Below are 21,301 nucleotides of genomic sequence, written 5' to 3'. Positions count from 1 at the left end.
GCCCTGCACAGTGAAACCATAACAACTGTTCAGAGTCACCTATGCTAATCTGCAGTATTTTTTTTAGCGCTGAGCGCAGCTCTTTGGCGCCCGTTCCTGCGCGTTGTCCCTCGTAACCAGGTTCTGCACTGCACATGCGCGCGCCGCCGCGGAGGGCTGACTGAGTGGAGCGGGAAAGCGTCTGCCGGCATCGCCATGCTCCCGACATGGATTCTGCCTAGAACGCCGGTGAAGGCTGATGCGTTCAACCGGGAACGCTGGTTGTGTTCTATGCAACGCTCGGTAGCCCGCACCGCCCGAGCCGAAACGCATAGCCGCTGCCGTTCGCCACTGCGAACCGCCTGCATAGTGCCTGTATGAATAGTTGATTCTCTGCCAGTTTGTTTCTTATGAGCGAGGAAACCAGTGGAAGCCCTTCGTCTGCCGCGGGGGCACAGTTACCCCGCCTTTCCTGTTGTAGCGCAGGCCACATATGCGTTTAGATCAAAAACTCTTAGCAGTGTGTTTATTGAAGAAGGAATATGTGTAAAAAATAAAAAGTTGTCTGTAATTGTACATACGTGTTTTGTTCGAATTCTTTGCCTCAGTCTATCAAAAAGCTGATGAGCTGTTTTCAAATTTCGCATTAGGAAGTAACGTAATCGTCGGCATTTTTTTTTTTCGCTCACAAATGTTAATTAGTAAATAATTCATTGACATTGCACAGCACACGGGCGCCTTCCTTTTTGCCGTTTGAGACATAGATAGTCTACTGAAGAACACAGCCACCACGCAGGCGACATGCGCGCAACCACCGGGCCGACCCACGATTCAGTGCAGGTACGAACACGTGAAACATCCGTTGACCCACGAACGCGTTCCCCTCAGAGGGATTCCAATGTGATACGAAGATTCTCGAAGAACGATCTCCTGCTCATTTCATGCCAAGAACGCATACATTCAGTAACCCTTCGGCACCCTTCGTCTCATGCCCGCATGCGAAGCTTGGGAAAATGAGTTCACAAGAGGCATTCAGTTCTTATATTACTTTTGTCCAGGCGAAATGACGCCCGCACGTTGTAGCAACCACTTGTCATTACAAGATATTTGTACATCCTCTGGCAACACTCGGGAATCCTAACAGCGCTCACGGTCACGGCCAATTTTTGTCACGGCCAGTTACCCCCACAAATTATTGCTTGTTCGAGCTCTCCGAGCGGCGCTGTTCAAGGTGCAGTTCTCAGTGGACGGGAACCATGACGATGCCTACTGCGATACAACAGCATAGTACGGATCCCTTGGTAGGCTTTGTACGTGCGCAATGTCACTTTTCGTCCCGCTGAAAACCCTTATTTCCTCGCACCCTTTCTTTATTTTTTATTTTTTAAGCGGCTATGAACATTCCTGGTTTGTTTAATTCGCGATCATCCGGTTTCTCTCACGTTTGCAGCTTCCCTTTCCTCTCACACCAGATCATTCATCGGTTAGTTAGGGTGAATAATCAGCGCCCAATCCTTCCGTCGGAACCCCCCACACACACCAGCGTCCGCGACCAGAAAGGACAAGGGGCAGCGCTAAAGAAAGGGAACGACTAAACGCCTTTGCGTACACCGTTATAAGCAGCACTTCCCGCGGTTTCATAGGAGGATCACCGTCCCGTCGATCGTAGGTGGCGATCGAAGAGAAGACGGAAGACATACGGGCTGTCCGCGTCGACACTCGCGGCCATTCACGTAACGGCGCGGCCGTTTTCTTCGGGACCGGTTCGGGCGCGGACCGGCCAGGTGCTTGCGAAGTGCGTGCACGTATAAGTGCTACGCGCGGAGACGATCGCCGATACGCGCCTCCGAGTGCGGCGGCAGAGGCACCGTGTCAGCGCGGACGACGCGCTCGAATCGAGAGCGAGTAGCGGGCGAGAGTTGTACACCAGTGAGAGCGCACGCTCCGCTCGCAGAAAAAAAGACGGGCCCGCGGAAGCAGATCTTTGTTCTCCTGACCGCGCTGGCCCACGCTATATAAAGAAATGCCGAGTGGGGTGCTACTTTTCCGGGGCTGTTTGTTTGTCATGACTACTTGGCCCTTTTCTGGTCATTGCGCTCATCTGTGAGACCGACTGTCTAATGCTCAAATAGAGGCAACAGAGGTGAAGAAACACGTGCTCTCGAGGGGCGTAATTTTCGCGGGAAACGTGCTAAGCTCCCATATGAAAGGGAGCAAAAGTCAGTTTGCGCAAAAAAGAAAAAAAAAACGCTGTTGTTGCTTCTACACTAAAGTTCAAGCTCGAGGAGAGAACTAAATGGAAATAGGAAGAGTACGTTTGCCACTCTTGGAGCTATAATTGGTTGAACGCTCAGTACGTACACGGTTTCAAATTGGTGGTACCTACACGTGAGGCAACGCCTACTTCTCTGCTCCAGTTTTTGATTAGGACGTTCGCAAACTCGTAATGCACGCATATGGAAACAACTAGAGAATCACATCTCATTGGAAGCTTAAAAAAAAAAAGAAAAAGTTATGGAAGATTTACACGCCATCAAAAAGCTTCACAGAGACCCTCGAATGAATCGTTTTTCCTTATCTGGCCGACGCGGTGCTGGAATTAAGGTACCGCGGGATCACGCGAGTTCACGCCTGTCGATGGGATGACCCGCACGGTTTTTGTACTCGTGTCGTCAAGACAGATTCATCTCTCGGCTACACAACCTGGCTCGGTCGCATGGTAGGAGCAAGGGTTCTGATAGCAGCGGGAAGCCTTGCATGGCTGCCCGATCTGGCACCTCAGCAGTTGTGCGCCGCTGCTTTGACAAACACGGCAGCCGTGAAATGCCCGCGGCTAGTCCTCCATATAGGCGCATTTGCTGAGTGTGCGGCCCCGTCACCTCGAGCTCTGTTCCAGAGCGCGCCTTTGCGGGACAGGAGCGGGACAGGCGTCTTGTAATGTGTCACGGGCCCTCCTCTTCTATAGGTTCGACAACGCTCCCGTGATAGCTGACACTGTGTAGTCGCGCGCTCGTATCGTATACAGTCACGGTTGCCATCTCCGAGAGCGGTGCTCGGAGATCGTGTAGCTCAGGAGTGGACTCTTGACACTCGCAAGTTGCCAAATATACAGTGCTTCGTGCCAGCGACCTAGCCGAATTTTCTCTGTGACGTTATTCTGAAATCCATCTCGTTTTATAGCTGGGACCTCCCAACAGACACCGACGCTCCTTTTGACGTTCTATGGACGGCCAGGCATGAACTATAAGGCACCTCCAAATTGACAGTCCAAGGAATGTCGTTCGGACGTCTGGTGCGGACATTCGGGCGTTCTGCTTGGATGACAATAGAGGACGTTTGACCTCTTCACAGACCGCGATTTCCCATCTGCGCAAAGAAATTTGCTTTGAGTCTAGAATTCAGAAATCTCTCGAAATACGTTATTTGTTTTACAACATACGTACTATTTCTCGGTGTTAACATGTTAAGCAGCCATAAAAGCGTCAATTTACGCAGCTCGTGACGTACGGAATAATGCTAGCCTTAATTACGTCATATATGTGTCATGTGGAGCAATGAAAGCCTCCAAAGTGAGGATGCTATGTTCCTTTCTGAACAGATGACTAAGTAGAAAACAGATTACTGGTTTAGGTAAGACATGTGCAGCTTGGTCGACGCTCCAGCTCAGCCCACACCAGGCCTCGAATGGAGCGATGGGGCATTTCTATGTGAAGCGTCGTGTGGCGTTACTGTCTCTGATGCTGAACCGTTGTGGCTCAAGCGACTGCATGTGAACTTCAGATGTTTCACGCAAAGTGTGCGTGACTCCATGGCTGTCCTGAGAAACAACCATCACCAATAACCTGTTCCCTTGCCCTAATTATTCAAGGAAAAGCCGCATATATAACTTTGTCCAAACTTCGCTATAGGAGAACAATCGATAACATTTCACCCCATTCCGGGATATAAATCAAGACCACTGGACAAACAATCTAAAAGCAGCGTTGGGCTAATTCGACCCGAATTCTACCGACAGTGCTGAGGACAAGTAGTAGCTCTAGGTTTATGGGGTTTAACGTCCCAAAGCAACTCAGGCTATGAGAGACGCCAAGTAGTAGCTCTAACCATATAGGTCAAGCTCCTCTTCCACTTCGGTGGCGGCCATTGTGAAGTGATTACCAGTGAAGGTGAATCCACCAGGCTACAGAGATTACGACAAAAATTCCTCGCCAGTGCCGCGAATGACTTCCCTACACATCCATGGAGCTAAGGTGTACATTCACCGGCACCTCTCCCCCGTCTGTTTTTCTGAAGGCATTCCCTTGATTCGTGCAGATTCCGCTTTTTTTTTTCTTTTTGTACTGATGGCTATCAAAAATAACTACCGTTTTCATCATAGGTGTTCAGCACGCGCTGTGCGTCGACGACATCACCACCTGGGCCATTGCGGGAAACGTACGAGAAAATTGTTTTACTATATTAGGCCTTTACCGAAATACAAAATCTCCGTTCAGCTTTCTCTCGCCAGCGAAACGAACATACTCGATCGATCTCTTCATTAACCCAAATTTCACTACGTATTTTTTCATTGGTGGTTGTGGTGGAGAGGAGGCGGGGGGGGGGGGGGTGATGCTGCCCACTCCCTGCCTGTTTATTTCGCATGTTAGCCAAGATTCTTTTGCATGTTAGCTCGATGGAAATTGTATGCTTTCTATGCACTACGATGCTCTGCATGACATGTTTATTAAATATTTTTATTACGCTCGACAGGCTTTTTCCATTCAAAGGCGAGAGGATCACTTCCTCGCTGTCTTCGTTCGACAAGCTTTTTGTTTCTTCTTCTTGGCACCCCGCCGCGTGGCGCAGTGGATACGGCGCTCGACTACTGTGCCCAAGGCACGGCCGGTCTCGAGGGAGAGCGCGCTTCTCTCGCGCTCTCCCTCGAGACCGGCCGTGCCCAAGGATGCGGGATCGAATCCCTGCGTCGGCGACCGCTTTCAGATGGGGGCGAAAGGCAAGGCGCCCGTGTGCTGTGCGATGTCAATGCACGTTAAAGAACTCTAGATAGTCTCTGGCGTCTCTCACAGCCTGAATCGCCTTGGGACGTTAAACTCCACAAACACACTCTTCTTCTTGGCTTTTTGAAACATACACAAGAGGCGATTGGCCAAGATGTAGTGGCCTATACAGGGAAATTCCCACAGGCGATTACGACAATAGCGCCAACCGGGAATTTTGAGAAAATGTAATAATGAAAAACGACAGTAAAACATTTAAAGTAAAAATAACATAGTATTTGGTGGAAAAAGAAGATCTCGAATAAATTCGAAGGTGTTAGCAATTCAACCTAGAAGTTGCAACTATGTAATCATAAAGAATCCTGCATACTGAACCCAATGCAGATACATTGCCGCTCGCACCAAACGACAGTAAAGCTGGTAGAGACAAGGGGAGGCCTAGCTTGTAGAGCAGGACTTGTCTTTCTCTCAAGTGCGAATTTCCGGCAGCTGCTTTGTAGTTGTCACTTTTCTTTCAGACAGATTGCATCGGCAGTTTCTCGTTTTCTTCTTTCTTCGCCCGCCGAACCGGGGACGCACGTGGCAGGCTGTCTCATGGCTGCACTGCTGCCGACGAGGAAGAGACGCAGTCTTGGTTATGGTGATGATGCGGATGGAGAAAAATTTGCCCCAAATGTTATTTCAAATTTACCCTCCAAGTTTTTTGTCTTTATGGAGCTACTCCAAAGATGGCGCGAAATGTCCACATCATTATTTTTACGTGAGCAGCATAGGGAGTGGCAGGGAGGGGGTTATAAAGGCAACACGAGTATTCTTGGCAGTGGCAGGAAGGGGGGGGGGGGGGGGGGGTGCGTGTGCGGCCTCCCGATATATCTCGGTAGTCGCGGTTGAAGGGTTAATCAACATCGCAAGGCAGACACAACTCTTGCCAAGCTCTGTAAAGTCGGTGGCCAGGTGGGCCACATGACTCGCCGCGTTTCCAACAAGCATGGAGGGTTGCGAACTAAGGATGCGGTGCGGCTCGCACAATACGTTGCAACTATAGTCAAGTACTGCACTCGACACCCTACCTCAGCTTTAAAAAAAAAAAAACATAACGAAGACTGCTTGGAGACTGCACGCCGTAGAATGCTCAGAGAGCCCTCGACCTCCCGATCTCCATTTCCAGCGCCCGACTCCTCGCCTTGGGGGTGATGAACACCTATTGGGAACTTCGCGAGGCGCATCTCGTTAACCAATGCAAACGTCTCGCCCAGACCATGTCCGGTAGCGGCCTCTTGGACCTGTTATATGCATATCAAACATGTCTATACCACACGATGGAAATTGTTCGAGTTTCCGAACTGGGGAGACATGCCCTATAGGTTCGACCCCTTTTAAATAAGATGAACAAGGAGAACCATAATGGCAGGAACCAGACGTGGGCGGATGCCCTGCATCGCCACACCGCCACTATGGCTTCAATAAACACGTCTTCTACGTCAACATTGTAGTCCCCAACCACTCCTGGAGCCGTGGGGAGGGTGGATGGTAGGTATACGGTTGTTATCATACACGAGGAAGTACAGGTGGGCGGCCTCTCGTTCAGAGCTCTCAGCTCAATGCATGCGGATGAGGTGGTAATCGCCCTCGCAGCTTTCTATCCCGACTCTAAATTCGTCCTCAATGACTCTCGCTGATCCTGTCGTAACTTTGAGTTCGGTTGAATCACTCCACTCGTTCACAAAATTCTTTGCCGCAGTACCCGCGACTGCGATTCAACTCGTATCGCTCAATTATGCGCATGAGTTCCTGGCCATCAAGATATTCCAGGTAACGAAGCAGTTTACGAGGCAGCCTGCGACTAGCTCTTACCGGGCACCAGGCGTCACGTGCAAGGACCTTGACCTTGATCACAGCCTTTATCTTTCTTTTAAAGACAATACTGAGTACTATCGTGCCGAACACCCACCGGCGTTTCCCGGTTCCAACGAAGGGATTCACTAAAGCTGGCGAACGAACTCTCCTTAAGCACCTGTTGCTCCCGGCTGTTTTCAAGCACTTTGATCCTTCTTTTGACGGCCGCTGCTCATTCTGTAGGGAGGTGGCCGACCCTTCCACATGGTTTGTACATGCAAGCAAAATTTTTCTCTCCCAATCACCCCTTCCCCTACCCGAGAGGACTAGAAAGTGGCCCTACTCCGCTACCAGCAACTATCCCAGCATGCCCTGATAGGCAGACCTGTGCAGCGGTCAAGACCAACGGGATCCCAGAATGAGGGACTCCGCCTGGTATTGTATAGGGCGAGACCCACTCGACTCTCGAGGCCTAGCACTCTCCGAGTACCTCTTTGTAAATATGCAAAAAAAGAAAAAAGTAATTCTGAGATTACCGCAGTAACCTGCATTGAAGGAATGCGAAAGCATCCTTATAACTAATTTTATTGTCACTAATTTTGTTCTCAACAATTTTTTTTTTTCACTAATTTCTGCGTCACACTGAATTGTGTCTTATTGCGCTGAGGCTCGCATACACAGTCGCGACTTCAGCTTTTGTGTCCACGGTTTGGCCTCAACAACATAGTTATTAATGCTTTGACATAAATAAATGCTTTTCACCACCATCTTCCCAACCCTACTCCCCTCATGAGAAAACAACAAAGCCCTAATTTCAATTCGTGGGAAAACCCCTAATACTTGTCGAAATCAAGCACCGATTTTACGCGAGAGCGCACAGAGCTGGCTCGGTCGAAAGACGCATCGCCGTAATCCAGGTGAAAAACACGAAAAAAAAAAAAAAATACGCATTTCATTTCATATCAAAGTTATGACGCGAAAATTCGTTGCGTATAGAGTTCAGGGCGGTGGAGGCTACTTTGGAGGCTACTTTGTGATCGGGATTCGAATCGACATACTTGCCTCAAATTGAATGCCTTTCATTGTAAGTGCAGGTGCCTACCGAGAAGTGGGCCAGATAGTGCGCCTCTATTTCTCCCATAACCAAACAACGTAAATGACGCCAGCGCATCTACTCTAAAGACGATCTTCTTTACACACACACACACACACACACACACACACACACACACACACACACACACACACACACACACACACACACACACACACACACACACACACACACACACACACACACACACACACATATATATATATATATATATATATATATATATATATATATATATATATATATATATATATATATATTTCCTGCGTAAGTATAAAAGTTAAGAGTACTTCTAATTCTTTATTGTCTTCATTCCGCTTTTGCTTCTTTTTTCGATTTTTTGATGCTAATGCTTAAATTTGCTCTAAGTAACGACTATTTATACAGTGTACCAGCACTATGGTGAGCGAGTGAGTAATAACTTTATTTAGTTTCCGGCGAGGTTTACTATGGCCCCAGCCATAGACCACATCCATACCCAGCGCTACTCATCAGCCTCTAGTCGTGAAATACGTACTGTCGCGCTTTCGCAAATACGGGCGTGTGCATTCTCAATACTAGTCAAGAATTTATGGTCAGCGCTCGCCAAAGCCTTCGAGAAGAGCGTGGCCATCGGATTAATAGGGGGGGCGTTATGGCGACTGCATTTCAGCGCGACCCTGAGATGTCTGGCGCCACGTTCCATGGCAGAGCAGTGATGAAGCTGCAGTGTGCTGTGCGACCGATGGACCGAGATGACGCACTGGCGTGTGTCGCACACTCAGCGGCATCCGCCGTCGTGACATTGTCCTCGCGAACTACGACGTGGGGGCCACGAGGAAAGGACGGCCGGCGATGGTGGATGTCGCTAGCACGCGGATGGCGCGTTACCGCACAAAGGGGAGGAAGAGGAGGAGAGAAGCATCACGTGATCAGGGTCACGAACCGCCCCCACGACACGCGGCGGCCACTTCCCCGAGAGCGGACGTGCCTTCTTCCACTTGACGCGCATTCGCACACTCCGCTGTTTGCTTGTCCGCCTTGCACGACTGTATGTACTCACGGAGAACCCGCTACCCACCTTCCCTCTCGCCGCTGGTTCGGCTCACGAAGGCTGTTTCTCCTCTCCCTTCTAGCAGACGACCAGCGCGAGCTAACGAACCGGAGACGCGCTCTGCATTTCCCGAATGATGACACGGACGTGAGCGCGGTGTTCAACGCGACCGCCACAGCCGCAGAGCCATTGCGGACGCCTTCCTCCGAGGATTGGGATAATTGGCCGCCTGCGTTTGGCAGCGCTGTATGAATTATCTAAGGCGCAAAGCGGCTAGTTCTCATGTATCGAGGTAAATACCGCGACGAAGTCGAATGACGAGACACCTGGAGTCACTAATGCAAGACTGACGAGTATCAGAGTGGAATGTCGACCATAGGTCCACTGCTAGGCCTCTAGCTGGCACACGATTGGCCTGAAGGCCTGAAGTTAAAAAAAAAAAAAAAAATGCCACAAAAATAATCAAAAACTTTCTGCAAATATCAGAAATAACGTGAGACACCCAAACAAAAAGTGCAAATCCTCTATATCCATGCATACCCAAAGTTTGGCATTCAAATAACTTCATGGATTTTCGTTCACATGTCTGCACATTTGCCTGGTGCTAGTATTGGTGGTGCTCACGATACTCCATTTGGAAACGTGCCTTGCAGACTGATGCAGCGGATGCATGAACACTTTAGAACGAGTTTAAAGAAATCTGTCATTACTGTCTAGACAATTTTGTACCCACAAAATACAAAAATATTCGTAATAGATGCCTCGGCCTTCGGATGGATTGAAGAGGGAATATGTACAACCAGACCTGATATCGGAACAAAACAAACAAACAAAAACCTGCATGCACTGTGCTCAGGTCAAAAGGCTTTAACTTCAAAACATATCTGTCAAACTTTTAAAAATGACCTGAGCAAGTTGTGGGGATTCATAGGTGACACAAAGAGACCTTTCCCAAAGCATTAGTTGCTGATAAAATCGTCAATGACCAGAAGGCCATTGCTCATCATTTCAATCAATACATTCACAGCATTTTTTCTGTGGCAGAGCCATGTGTGCTAAGTGCAACATCTGCTTATTCTTTTGAAGCAAACTGTTACTTACAGGGGTGTGCTTTCTATGCTACTAAACTTGAAAACTACCTCTTCAGCACAGGCAACAATCCGGCACTCTTCCTGTCATTCCTGGCATGCCCCAGTGGAGTGTCCCGAGCCATTACTGTTCATGTATATCATTGATGTTGCTCACAATGTTCATCCTGATGCTTAGGTCTGGTTGTATGCCAAAGACTGTGTAGTATGTCATGAAATCAGTGGTGCTCAATATTGTAGTGACCTGAAATTGACACTCACTAACATAATAAACTGGTGCAGTTGTTGGGGTATGGTTCTGAATTCTGACAAGACTCCCTCCACATCACACGTAAAAAAAATAATCATATAAAACACACACAAAAGCTTGGCTCTTCGCTGCTGAATGAAATCAGTGTGGTCAGACACTAGTTGGCATGATAGTTAGTCATTTTCTGTCAAGGAACACCCACGTTGACAATATCTGTTTATTGGCTTTCAGAATACTATTTTTCCTGAGGCAAGAGCTTTGGAATTCTCCCTCTGAGATAAGGCCTCTCATGTTTTTCTGTGATAAGGCAGAAATCTTGAATATGTGAGTATAATTTTGGATCCATATGCCAGATTGACCAGACCAACGGGCTGGTAGAGCGCCTCAATCGCACCCTCACCGACATGATTTCTATGTATGTTTACGCAGAACATCGCACCTGGGATGCGATTTTGCCCTATATAACTTTCGCGTACAATACCGCCACTCAAGAGACGACGCGACTGACCCCGTTCCAACTTGTCTTCGGTCGCCAAATGAGCACATCGTTGGATGCCATGATGCCAGTTGGTCCTTCTTGCGGCTCTGACGCCGAACTTGACACCGACATCTTTGTTCAGCGTGCTGAGGAAGCGCGGCAACTAGCACGCCTCAGAATCCAGCGACAACAGGCGAATGACGCTCGTCACTTACGAGCCGGGCGACTTTGTCTGGGCGTGGACACCTGTTCGTCATCGCGGCCTATCTGAAAAGTTACTACGCCGATACTTCGGCCCTTACGAGATTGTTCGCCATATCAGTGACGTCACCTACGCCGTTGTTCCCGCAACTTCAGCTCCATCCCGAAGGCCACAGCATCCTGAAGTCGTGCACGTGGTTCGGCTGAAGCCCTATCATGATCGTGCATGACTGAACTTTTCATCAACGCCGCTGGGTCCTTCTGACACTTTTGTGTACCCTTTCGCTAACTTGTTCCTAGTAGCACCGCGTCGCATCGACTCGATGCTACAGAGGAGGGGGGCAGTGATACAAGCTATAGTCTACGACGAAGCGGAGACAATCAGTGGCTAGTTGGCGTAGACGATGAAGTGGTTGCTGGTTGGCGTAGACAACGAAGTTGGTTGCCTGGAACCGCGCTGATACCGCTGCTCGGACCGCTCTCGGACTTCGGCAGTCTTCTAGGCTCAGGGCGTTGCCTGGACGTTTGGCGCAATACCCGTTACAATATGAAGAAGGCTCAAGAAAATCTGTGAGGTGTGTGCACTCAGTTTTCGGTATAATTCACCCTCTGAAATAATGCAGGTTCACAACAGCTAACCACTTAAGTGTCGGCAAAAAAGTCACATTTATATTTCCTGTCCGTACTGTTCAACTGCAGGTTGAGACTTAGATATTACAGTCCAAAAGAACCACTTGACACTACTGAACTGGTTTATTTTTGAGACGAAGCCTTACCTGCTTTACGAGAGGTGTGAGCAGAAAGTGTGAGAGCGTACCTAATTGTAATGCAAGCATTCTCTGTAAAGCATTGAGGTGGTGTTATACCATTTTGTTTCCCTCCACTAAACAAGTTGGAGGCTACTTTGTGATAGGGATTCAAACTGATGGCATATGTACCTCTAATTGTATGCGGTCAATTTTAAGAAGTGTCCACTAAGGTGTGAGACAAACAATGTGTCTTTCCTTCCCTTAAATCCAACCAATTTTCATTTCAAGGTATGCACAGTTTACAAACACTGTGCCAGCCTATGCTAAACCACAAAGCAAAACTATGCCTATCGAAACCAAACACTGATTTTGCATGTCTTAACTGGTTTAAGCGGAGTTAACAGCTAATTTTTTATCACTATGGTTCACAAGCACAAATTTATACAAGTTTGTATTCTTTCCCAGCACCATCATACACTAGAATGCTTTGCCCATGCTGAATTACCCTCCCAAGGACCAAAACTAATTTTCTTTGCATTTGCCATGCTGCATTTTGTGCATTCTAACAGCCTTGCAAGTTGCTACTTGTCATGTATCTCTGTTGTATTTTATTGCTTTTCTTCATACTGTAAAGTGCCCTTCTTGCTCGAGTCTAACCATGGTCTAGAGTATGTATGCAAATAAAAAGAAATAAATGTCATAATGAGTAGGGAAACCGTTTCCCTGCCCTTGTCTGCTTGATAGCTTAACGAGGGCCTTGCTACTTGCACCACTGATGCCATAGCATAAGAGGGTTCTTGCACCGCTCCTGCTCTAGCAGGTCATATACCTTGTGACACACATCATGACATAGAATGTACAGGTGCAGCCATAATATTTTGGAGCACGCTTCCTGCGTTTGAAATTTTCTCACTCCTTCTGTAGAGAAGACACTGTGGTTGCTCGGGTCCACACTTCTGCGTACCAGTGGCATGTGCTTACATGTGTGTAAGGTACTTGCTAATATTCGCTTGGTTACGCGTGACAAAACATTTTATTTTCGAGGCATGCTTCATATTATTATGGCCGGGACTGTAACTTGTCAGTCCTTACGGATGATGTTGGTACTGGTTAACTCTCTTGAAGAACACTCATAAGCACTGCATGCAAAATTTGCAGGTTGGGAGTTCGAATCTCACGGATGGTATGTGGCTTTTTCCTCCCACTTTCTAATCAATTATCTTTTGGCCATAAAATGATTACATTATAATTCCACATTGATCAACAGGACAAATAACGATGGTAAGAAAGATGCTTTTGTCGGATTCGGTGACTGTTGGCATCCTTCATATATTGTCTCCAGAGAAATAAGCGTAATGAATGGCCCAATCTCTAATCATTTCTGGACATAAAACAAAACCCAATGAAGCATGATTTTCCTTATTTTTTACTTTTTGATGCCAGCCATCCATCACAGTTTCAATGCACATTGGATCAGCTGTTCAGTATGTTATATGCAAACCCTCCAGACCATATTTATTCTTTTTTTTTTGCTTTTATCCCTCAATAAAAAAAAATTTTTTTTTTCTTCCTTGAGCTGTCCCATCACTACTACATGCTTGATCAGAGATTTTTGCCTTCATAAGTATGCTCTGGGGTTCACTTTATTTCCCACATTGTCACATGCAATGCTTAAAGAGCTTGCAGGTGTTAACTCTTTGCAATTTGAGCCACAGGGCAACTAATGAATATTTGAAACCATTATCACTGAGAAGTTACCCAGAAATCAACACTTCACTTTTCGATCCTTGCACTGACTTGTTCAGATGCAGTATTTTTTGTGTGTCCTATAAACCTTTGCATCGGGCCAGGGAATCGCCAAAATTCCTCCTATCTGGATAGTTGGAAAGCGGTTTCGCTGTAGCTTCCACAGTGCTTGCGGGAGCCGACTGTCCGGTGAACAAAATGGCAGCGCCCAGGGAGCCCGAAATGCAGAGGTCTATAGAAATTTGGAACTTCTTGGCCCTGCTTAAGCTCAGTCTGGAAAAAAATGTCAGATTCTGCAATTTGGAGCTTTTACCGTGTTTAGCTATGCATATATTTGTGCTTCCACAGTTTCTATAAGCTATTGATAATTACCATTTCTTAGGGCATTTTGTAACCTGCTCCTGCCACTGCCTCATGCGAGGCTGCAGTTTGCGAATATAAATGAAATAGCACGTGCAATTTATGCTTTTTCGATTGGCTGTATGCAAAACGTGAATTACAGACAGAGGAACACATGTAAAAAGTGAAAGTACTAACAGCCTTTGGAAAATGAATCCATAGTTAGCATATGTATGCCACTGTCAACTGAAAACCTAGCCATTGTCTCATGGAGTATTACACCTCAAGTGAAAGCGCACGGCAGACTAAGCTTTTGCTACCAGCCAAAAAATAAAATATGCAATAGTGCAGAAAATGGAAGTAGAAATAGAGCAATAGCTTTGGCATACTGTAGGAGGCTCAAAATTATATCAGAACCAAATTCTATTTTTATTGCTTTTCCCAGATATAAATTGTGAAGCTTAATTGATTTAATTACCTTTTATAGCAATCACTTATCTGCTGCATTCTTTCCTTTTACAGCTGTAATTTAACTTAAAGCACAAGTGGTGACATCTGCAGGTGATTGCATTAGTGTGGTTGTGTCTGGAAACATTTGAACACAGACCTTGCAATGCACAAATGCCAGCAGTGATCACACGAGTGCATTAGCTATGCCTTCATGCTTGTGTGCTTGGTTAGAGAAGCAAACTGTAGCAGGCTTCAGAAAATCACTGGCCTGCCTTAAAAGAAAGGAAGGATTTGCAGTCGCATAACACTGTACTCTATGTGACAGCTACAGAAGCACTCATATTACCAATGTCGGCAGGCAAGTTAGTGAAAATGTTTTGCAAAAAAACAGGCCAACTTTAGGTGCTCACAGAATGCAGGCAGTTGGTGCACACAGGCATCAATTATTTGCAGAGTCATGAACATACAGTACATAAAATTGACTCAGTTCAGTGCTCAAACTTCGAAGTCTCCACTGCAACATCACTGATGAAATTTGCTGGGGCAACAAAATATGAGCACATCACCGCTGTAAATGAGAAGCCTCAAATAGGGCCCGTGAACAGTGCTGCAGCTCCCGTTGCGAATGCTCATTATGTACATGCTCTCTGCCACTCACTTAACCACTAATTCCTTAATTTGTGCCTCTTATCTCATAATACTCTCTAGAGCACAGTTATTCACAACCACGTTATGTAAAAGACCAGCTGACATAGAGAAAAAGCCCCACTTGACCAAGCCTTACGAACGTGGCTTCATGACCTAAGGGTTGTACGTACGACTCGGAATGCAAGGGTCACGGAGGGTTCCATTATTCTCAGTCTTCCATCCTAATTAAGAAGCCCCCGAGTTGTCAGCTCCTGCCAAGTCAGCCATGTCACATGGTCGCGTGATGTCACTTAACCCTAGAACCAATCAATGCTATGTTGGCTCAGCTGCCAGTTACCACTTGTCACAGCCCTGGCCGTGATTTTTCGCTTACGATGCTGACAACACAACACCAAATTTTCAGTAGAATGGGACCTTCAACTATTTATTGTCCCAGTAGCAAGAAATGTCATGACGCTCCAACAGGCACACAAACATATGTTGACATATGATCTCGCTTCTTGAATTTGCTCAGTGCGCCGAAAGTCAATGCACAAAATCCTGCTTTCACTAACCGCCACGTTTCATTTATACCTTAAGAAACAGAACAACGAAATCGTTGATTACAAGGCCAAACAAATCTACTTGCTTTACTCGACTCCACCTTTATTTGGCTGTCTTGTTTCTTTCTTTTTCTTTGCATTTTTGGACGGACCACCTCCAAGCTGGAAAATTTCTTTCTGCCGCTTTTTCTGCTGCTTTTCCCGAATCTGTTTCTTCAGCTTCTTCTTTTTCAGAATACGTTCAGCTTGAGAGCCTTTAAAATTGGTATGCTCCATTGAAGCATTAAGCTGCTTTGCCTTTCTCAGCCGCTGGCCAGGAGTCCCTTGTTGACTGGCTTTCTTGGCAGCTGCTTGCTTAGAAAATTCTGTTACTCTAACAGGTCTTCCACAGAGTTCTCGGCCAGCCATCTCCAGAGCAAGTGCAGCTCCATCTCTATTCTTGAAAGTGACAAAACCAAATCCTTTACCCATGCCAGTCCCCTTGTCTCTGATGAGGCGTACACTTGTTACATCACCACAGTCTGCAAAGAATGTCCAAAGCTCTTCATCTTGGACTTCATGCGGCAAGTTTCCTACAAACACTGTGTGGCTTTCACTCGCTTGAGGCTTGGTGTCACCGACAACATCTACTCTGATGTGTTTTCCAAGGACCACAGTGCCATTCAGGGCAAGGGCTTTCTTGACCGCCTCTCTTTCCCTGTATACAACGTAAGCGTTGACAGTCTGCTTGGTAGAATGCAACGACTTGGTAAGAAAGGCAACCTTCTTGCTGAGGCCTTCCCTGGCTGGGACTATGGACCGGAAACGAACACTTTCAATCGGCCCATACTGACAGAACATTTGCCGCAGTGTTCTTTTGGTAGCCGTTCCCGGCAGATTGCCGACAAAAAGAGTTCTCTCATTCTTGTCTGGTGTGTCTGGATGCTCTTTCTTTTTGCGAGAACCGCGTTTTTTGGCCGGCTTCTGTTCGCTGTCAGACGGCTCTTTAGTTGTTTCGCTGTTGACAGCGTTGTCGGCATCAGAATGGGATGCTTTCTTACGTTTGCGACGTTCCGCTGGGTGCATATGCTTTGAACTACACACTTCGTCGGCAATGACATTACCTGTAACGCCACCTTTACGCTTCTTCGGTTGTAGAGGCGAATCAACCGACTTTACGTCGTCATCGCTGCTTGCGACATGGCCGCTGTCGTCTGACGCTTCATCAAACTCATCAATGTTATCTTTGCTGTGCTTAAACTTTTTGCTGACTTGTCTTGACGTTTTGTCTTGTTTCTGTGGCAAGAGCTCACCATGGAGTCGCTTTCCAAGATTTTGCGTGCGCCGCGGCGATCCCTTTCTTGTCGATGATGCTGTTGGGCTCACGAATTCGACATAACGCGGAGCAAGGAGGGTCGGCTTAGGTACTTTTTCGTCTTTACCAGGTGACTTCGCAGAACTTGTGCCTGCAATACCTTTGCCGCCGACAAGGTCGGCAACAGCGCCTATCGTATACATTTTAAGACTGGCCCTTGAACATGCCCGTGACACATACAAATCTAGTCGCACGTGCAAATACAGCAAACATGGGCGTCGCCATATTTGCGCACATGGTTGCTTACTCTTTTATTTATTTATATTTTATTTTATTCAAATACGTTACGAATAAAAATATAGTTTAAAAGTAATTATTATAAGATGCATACATTTAAGGTCCGTTTGTTTCATCTGCACTACGTAAACTATTTCACGTGGTGCTGCACTTCACCATTCGTTTCAGCACCGTGGTTTCAGCGGTGCAAAATGGCGCCATCTGCACCACGCCGTTCGTTTCAAAAAGTGCAGGTGTCGTGCAGATCGAGTTCACAAAAAGTTCAGCAAAACTGTGCACCTCCTTAGCGGTCAGTGCCGAATTGGTGCAGCTGCAGCCGCCGCATGAAAGCAGACGACAGCTTGCGCGACCATGGCTTGCGTGTTGGGATAAGCAGTGAAGCGACCCTAGTTATTCTACTCGTCGATGAGAACGGTGCCCGTGTTCGCCAAAGAAACGACGACGCGTACTTCAAACCATGTCTAACAAGTAAGCACATGCATGCGTCAATGAATCCTACATCGCCTGTGCATGTATGATGCTGTTCAGATCAACGGCGCTAATCATCCCAGACATGAAGATTTTCAATTAGCACATCGCATTAAGTACGTGTTGTGCAAATGCATGGTATCTTCTTTTTTTTTCTTTTTTTTTTTTTGCGGCAGTCGGCGATCGAAGCTCACATGGTCATGATTAAAGTACATAATCAGCATGCATCACAGTGCATGCATGTGTCTACGTCTTGTGAGTACGCGTAGCCATTACCAATTGACGAACTCGATTGTGTTTTCGTTGACAATTAAGTGCCGTTTATTACAAAAGCATCGCGGCTGGATAATGGCAAAACTTCGTTGTCATGTGCTATTTGAAAATTCAAGTTAACCGGGACGTTTGCATCGGCTGACGCGAGTTGCACACAGCCGACTGCAGCTTGTTGGAGACGCCAAGGCTAGCAGACGGCCCGACCTGCACTCTACCAGTCGTTTGGAAGCAGATGGTGCCGATGCTGCACCTGAACTGCTGGAACTGGCGCTGCACGCTTACGGCACCGCCGCAGAACTTTACAGAACTGGTGCAAATAGTGCAGCTGAATCGAACGGACCTTAAACTTTGTGTTGCACGTTTTCAACGCATTTTTATAAAGTTTGTAGTTTTGATTTTAGTTTTCACAAATAGATGGCAGCACCACACTGGCCAGCTTCTACGGCTAGATGGCGTGCGCCGACGCCGCCCGATTCGAAGGGCTCTTGAAGTTGAACTTGCTGTAGAGAGAAGCGTATTATTAGAGAAAGATGGATATTAATAGTAGAGGACTTTAACGCACCGCGCCCGCAATGGGGATACATTAGAGCTAGCCTTAAAGGCAACAAAGTATGGCAGGCGGTTTACAACGTTGGTCGAACTGTCCTGAACAACCCCGAAGATAGCGCGAGACTAGGCAACAGCATGACAGCAGACACCTCGCCATATGTAACCCTGGCTTTATGCGTAATGGAAAGTGGACTAACATAGGACACACGCTAGGTAGTGACCACTGCATTATATCTACCACCTTTGAGATAAGAAAGAACAATGACAGAGAAGAGGAAACAACAGACTCGGTAATTGAAAGTCTCAGGGACTGAGTGGAGTCACTAAAAAAGGATAGTAAGACTATCACAACCGAAATGGCCATGGAAGAAGAGGGACAAGTCACTGACTCTAGGCTATCGCACATGTGGGAAGCCTATTTCAGCTGCAAAACCACTGGAAGGGCAACAAACGCAACATAACTTCTAAAAAGGGAATAGAATAATTGTGCAGACAAATAGCTTCAACACAAGCAAGGGGAGCAAATTTGCGACCGCAGGAATGGTCAGCTTGGGTGTAAGAAGACTTGGCACCGGCTAAGGCACCTTCTTGACTCCACACAGGCCATATCAACTCGACGGAGTCAGCTGGTGAGATTAGTGCACCAGTATACTTAAACACAACTCCAGAAGTTTAGACGCCGAGATCACGAAGGCGGAGGTGTGGTTTTTGCTATGGGGCAACTGCGCACCACGTCCGCTGCAGGGCCGGACTTGGTCAAAGCACTCAGAAACTCGGACGCGTGGTCAGTGAGACCACTCACTGATCTCATGAACAAATGCTGAACAGACGGCAACATTCCACAAGAATGGAAACACGCAAATATTACATTCATTCCAAGGCTAGTGTGTATAGAAAATCTAAGCCCAATATATTTGACATCCCGCTTAGAAAAATTGTTGGAACACGTAGCTCTCAACCAACTACATGAATACATCGATGAAAAATCATTTTCAAACCCCGTGATAGGTTTTAGGGCTAACCTTTCCCCCAAGATGTTAGGCTGCAACTCCATCCATCCATCCATCCATCCATCCATCCATCCATCCATCCATCCATCCATCCATCCATCCATCCATCCATCCATCCATCCATCCATCCATCCGTCCATCCATCCATCCATCCATCCATCCATCCATCCATCCATCCATCCGTCCGTCCGTCCGTCCGTCCGTCCGTCCGTCCGTCCGTCCGTCCGTCCGTCCGTCCGTCCGTCCGTCCGTCCGTCCGTCCGTCCGCCCGTCCGTCCATCCATCCGTCCATTCGTCCGTCCGTCCGTCCGTCCGTCCGTCCGTCCGTCCGTCCGTCCGTCCGTCCGTCCGTCCGTCCGTCCGTCCGTCCGTCCGTCCGTCCATCCATCCATCCATCCATCCATCCATCCATCCATCCATCCATCCATCCATCCATCCATCCATCCATCCATCCATCCATCCGTCCGTCTGCAATTTCCTAGGCAGCAAGTTAAGCGCTAGGCGTGAAAAGGATAGTCGGACTTCTGCCTACGTGCCCTGCTCCAAGTAGTCAAGCTGGTAAATTATATTTCCTTTTTCCCCTCTCTGGGCCGAGCAGCACCGCTTTCTTTCCCCCCATGTAATTATATAATACGAGGGGCATATTTCTGGATCGTTTCATTGGTGGGCGAAAATAATGCGCAAACTAGGTGGCCTTGTCGACACAGCTGAATTCTGTCTGGAAATGACACTTGCGGCTCGATCTTGCAGCCGTCTGCAGGCCAAAGATGTTTTTTAGTTGCTTTGTCCTATTTCTGAACTAAATCATTTATGCACCTCTCTTATGCTGCATGCTGCAAGACTCTCTTATGGTGCTCAGGCAGGAATGCAGGGCAGCTGATCACCGCCAACAAAAGGGGCCATTGTTTCCAGCCCATATTTAAAAAAAGTTAAGCTTGTGGTTAAACCTGGAGTTACGCGAGAGCAATTGCATGGCTACGCTTAGATTTGGCTTGGAAGTAAAGACATGACTTTTGCACATAATAGTTTACTCTATGATTTCAGCTTTATTTATGCCATATAGAAATCATTTCACGTATGAGTACCCCCTGCCTCTCGTCGTTGGCCATTCTCATTCGGATGTAGAAGATCTCTAATGGTATGACATCGTCTCTACGTCGAACTCCGGGTACACCGCCGTCACAACGTTCGAACGAACCTTCTGTCCTAGCAACTCGCTGTTGTCGTTCGCCTCTACCAACTACCAAGTTATTTGTCTTCTTCTATTTCTTTCTCTTCTTCCTTTTCTTCTTCTTCTTCTTCTTCTTCTTCTTCTTCTTCTTCTTCTTCTTCTTCTTCTTCTTCTTCTTCTTCTTCTTCTTCTTCTTCTTCTTCCTTTTCTTCTTCTTCTTCTTCCTTTTCTTCTTCCTTTTCTTCTTCCTTTTCTTCTTCCTTTTCTTCTTCCTTTTCTTCTTCCTTTTCTTCTTCTTCTTCTTCTTCTTCTTCTTCTTCCTTTTCTTCCTTTTCTTCTTCCTTTTCTTCTTCTTCTTCTTCCTTTTCTTCTTCTTCTTCTTCCTTTTCTTCTTCTTCTTCTTCCTTTTCTTCTTCTTCTTCTTCCTTTTTCCATTCTTCTTTCTTCGCTCTTCGGGCAGGCACAGACAGGCATGGCGAAATGGCCAGACTGTGGCCAATGTAGCTCTCGCTACAAAATACTGCAAAAGGGGAAGCACGTGTACTTGAGGAGAGGTTCTTTGAGCTTAGGTGGGAAGAGAGAGAAGAGGGAAAATGGGAAATACAATGTTCAGTGGCAGTGATCACAGCTTATTCAGTACAGGGATGTGTGGAGCCTCTCTAATAGTTTGAGTAGCCTCGTGCGCTTTGAGTATACCACGACACGAGTAGGAGTCTCTTCGTTTATTGCTTTCACTTTCTTTGAAGCTGATTGTGCTCATAATAACACAACGAAACCTTGCTCGCAATA

The 21,301-nt window shown here is 46.9% G+C and overlaps 1 protein-coding gene across 1 annotated transcript; it reads right to left on the bottom strand.

The window, feature by feature from the left end:
* Nucleotides 1-15,532: 15,532 nt before the first annotated feature.
* LOC146198188 (uncharacterized) lies at nt 15,533-17,042 on the bottom strand. The gene has a single exon (XM_084593582.1). It carries the CDS (start codon nt 16,945-16,947, stop codon nt 15,538-15,540), a length of 1,410 nt encoding a protein of 469 aa, XP_084449708.1. The 5' UTR covers nt 16,948-17,042; the 3' UTR covers nt 15,533-15,537.
* Nucleotides 17,043-21,301: the final 4,259 nt, after the last annotated feature.

Source organism: Amblyomma maculatum, chromosome 2 (genome assembly GCF_055883805.1).
Source record: "Amblyomma maculatum isolate TAMU_Amacu chromosome 2, ASM5588380v1, whole genome shotgun sequence".
Classification (NCBI taxonomy): domain Eukaryota; kingdom Metazoa; phylum Arthropoda; class Arachnida; order Ixodida; family Ixodidae; genus Amblyomma; species Amblyomma maculatum.
Note: the sequence above shows the minus strand (reverse complement) of the source record. Positions and strands in the feature narration are given on the sequence as shown.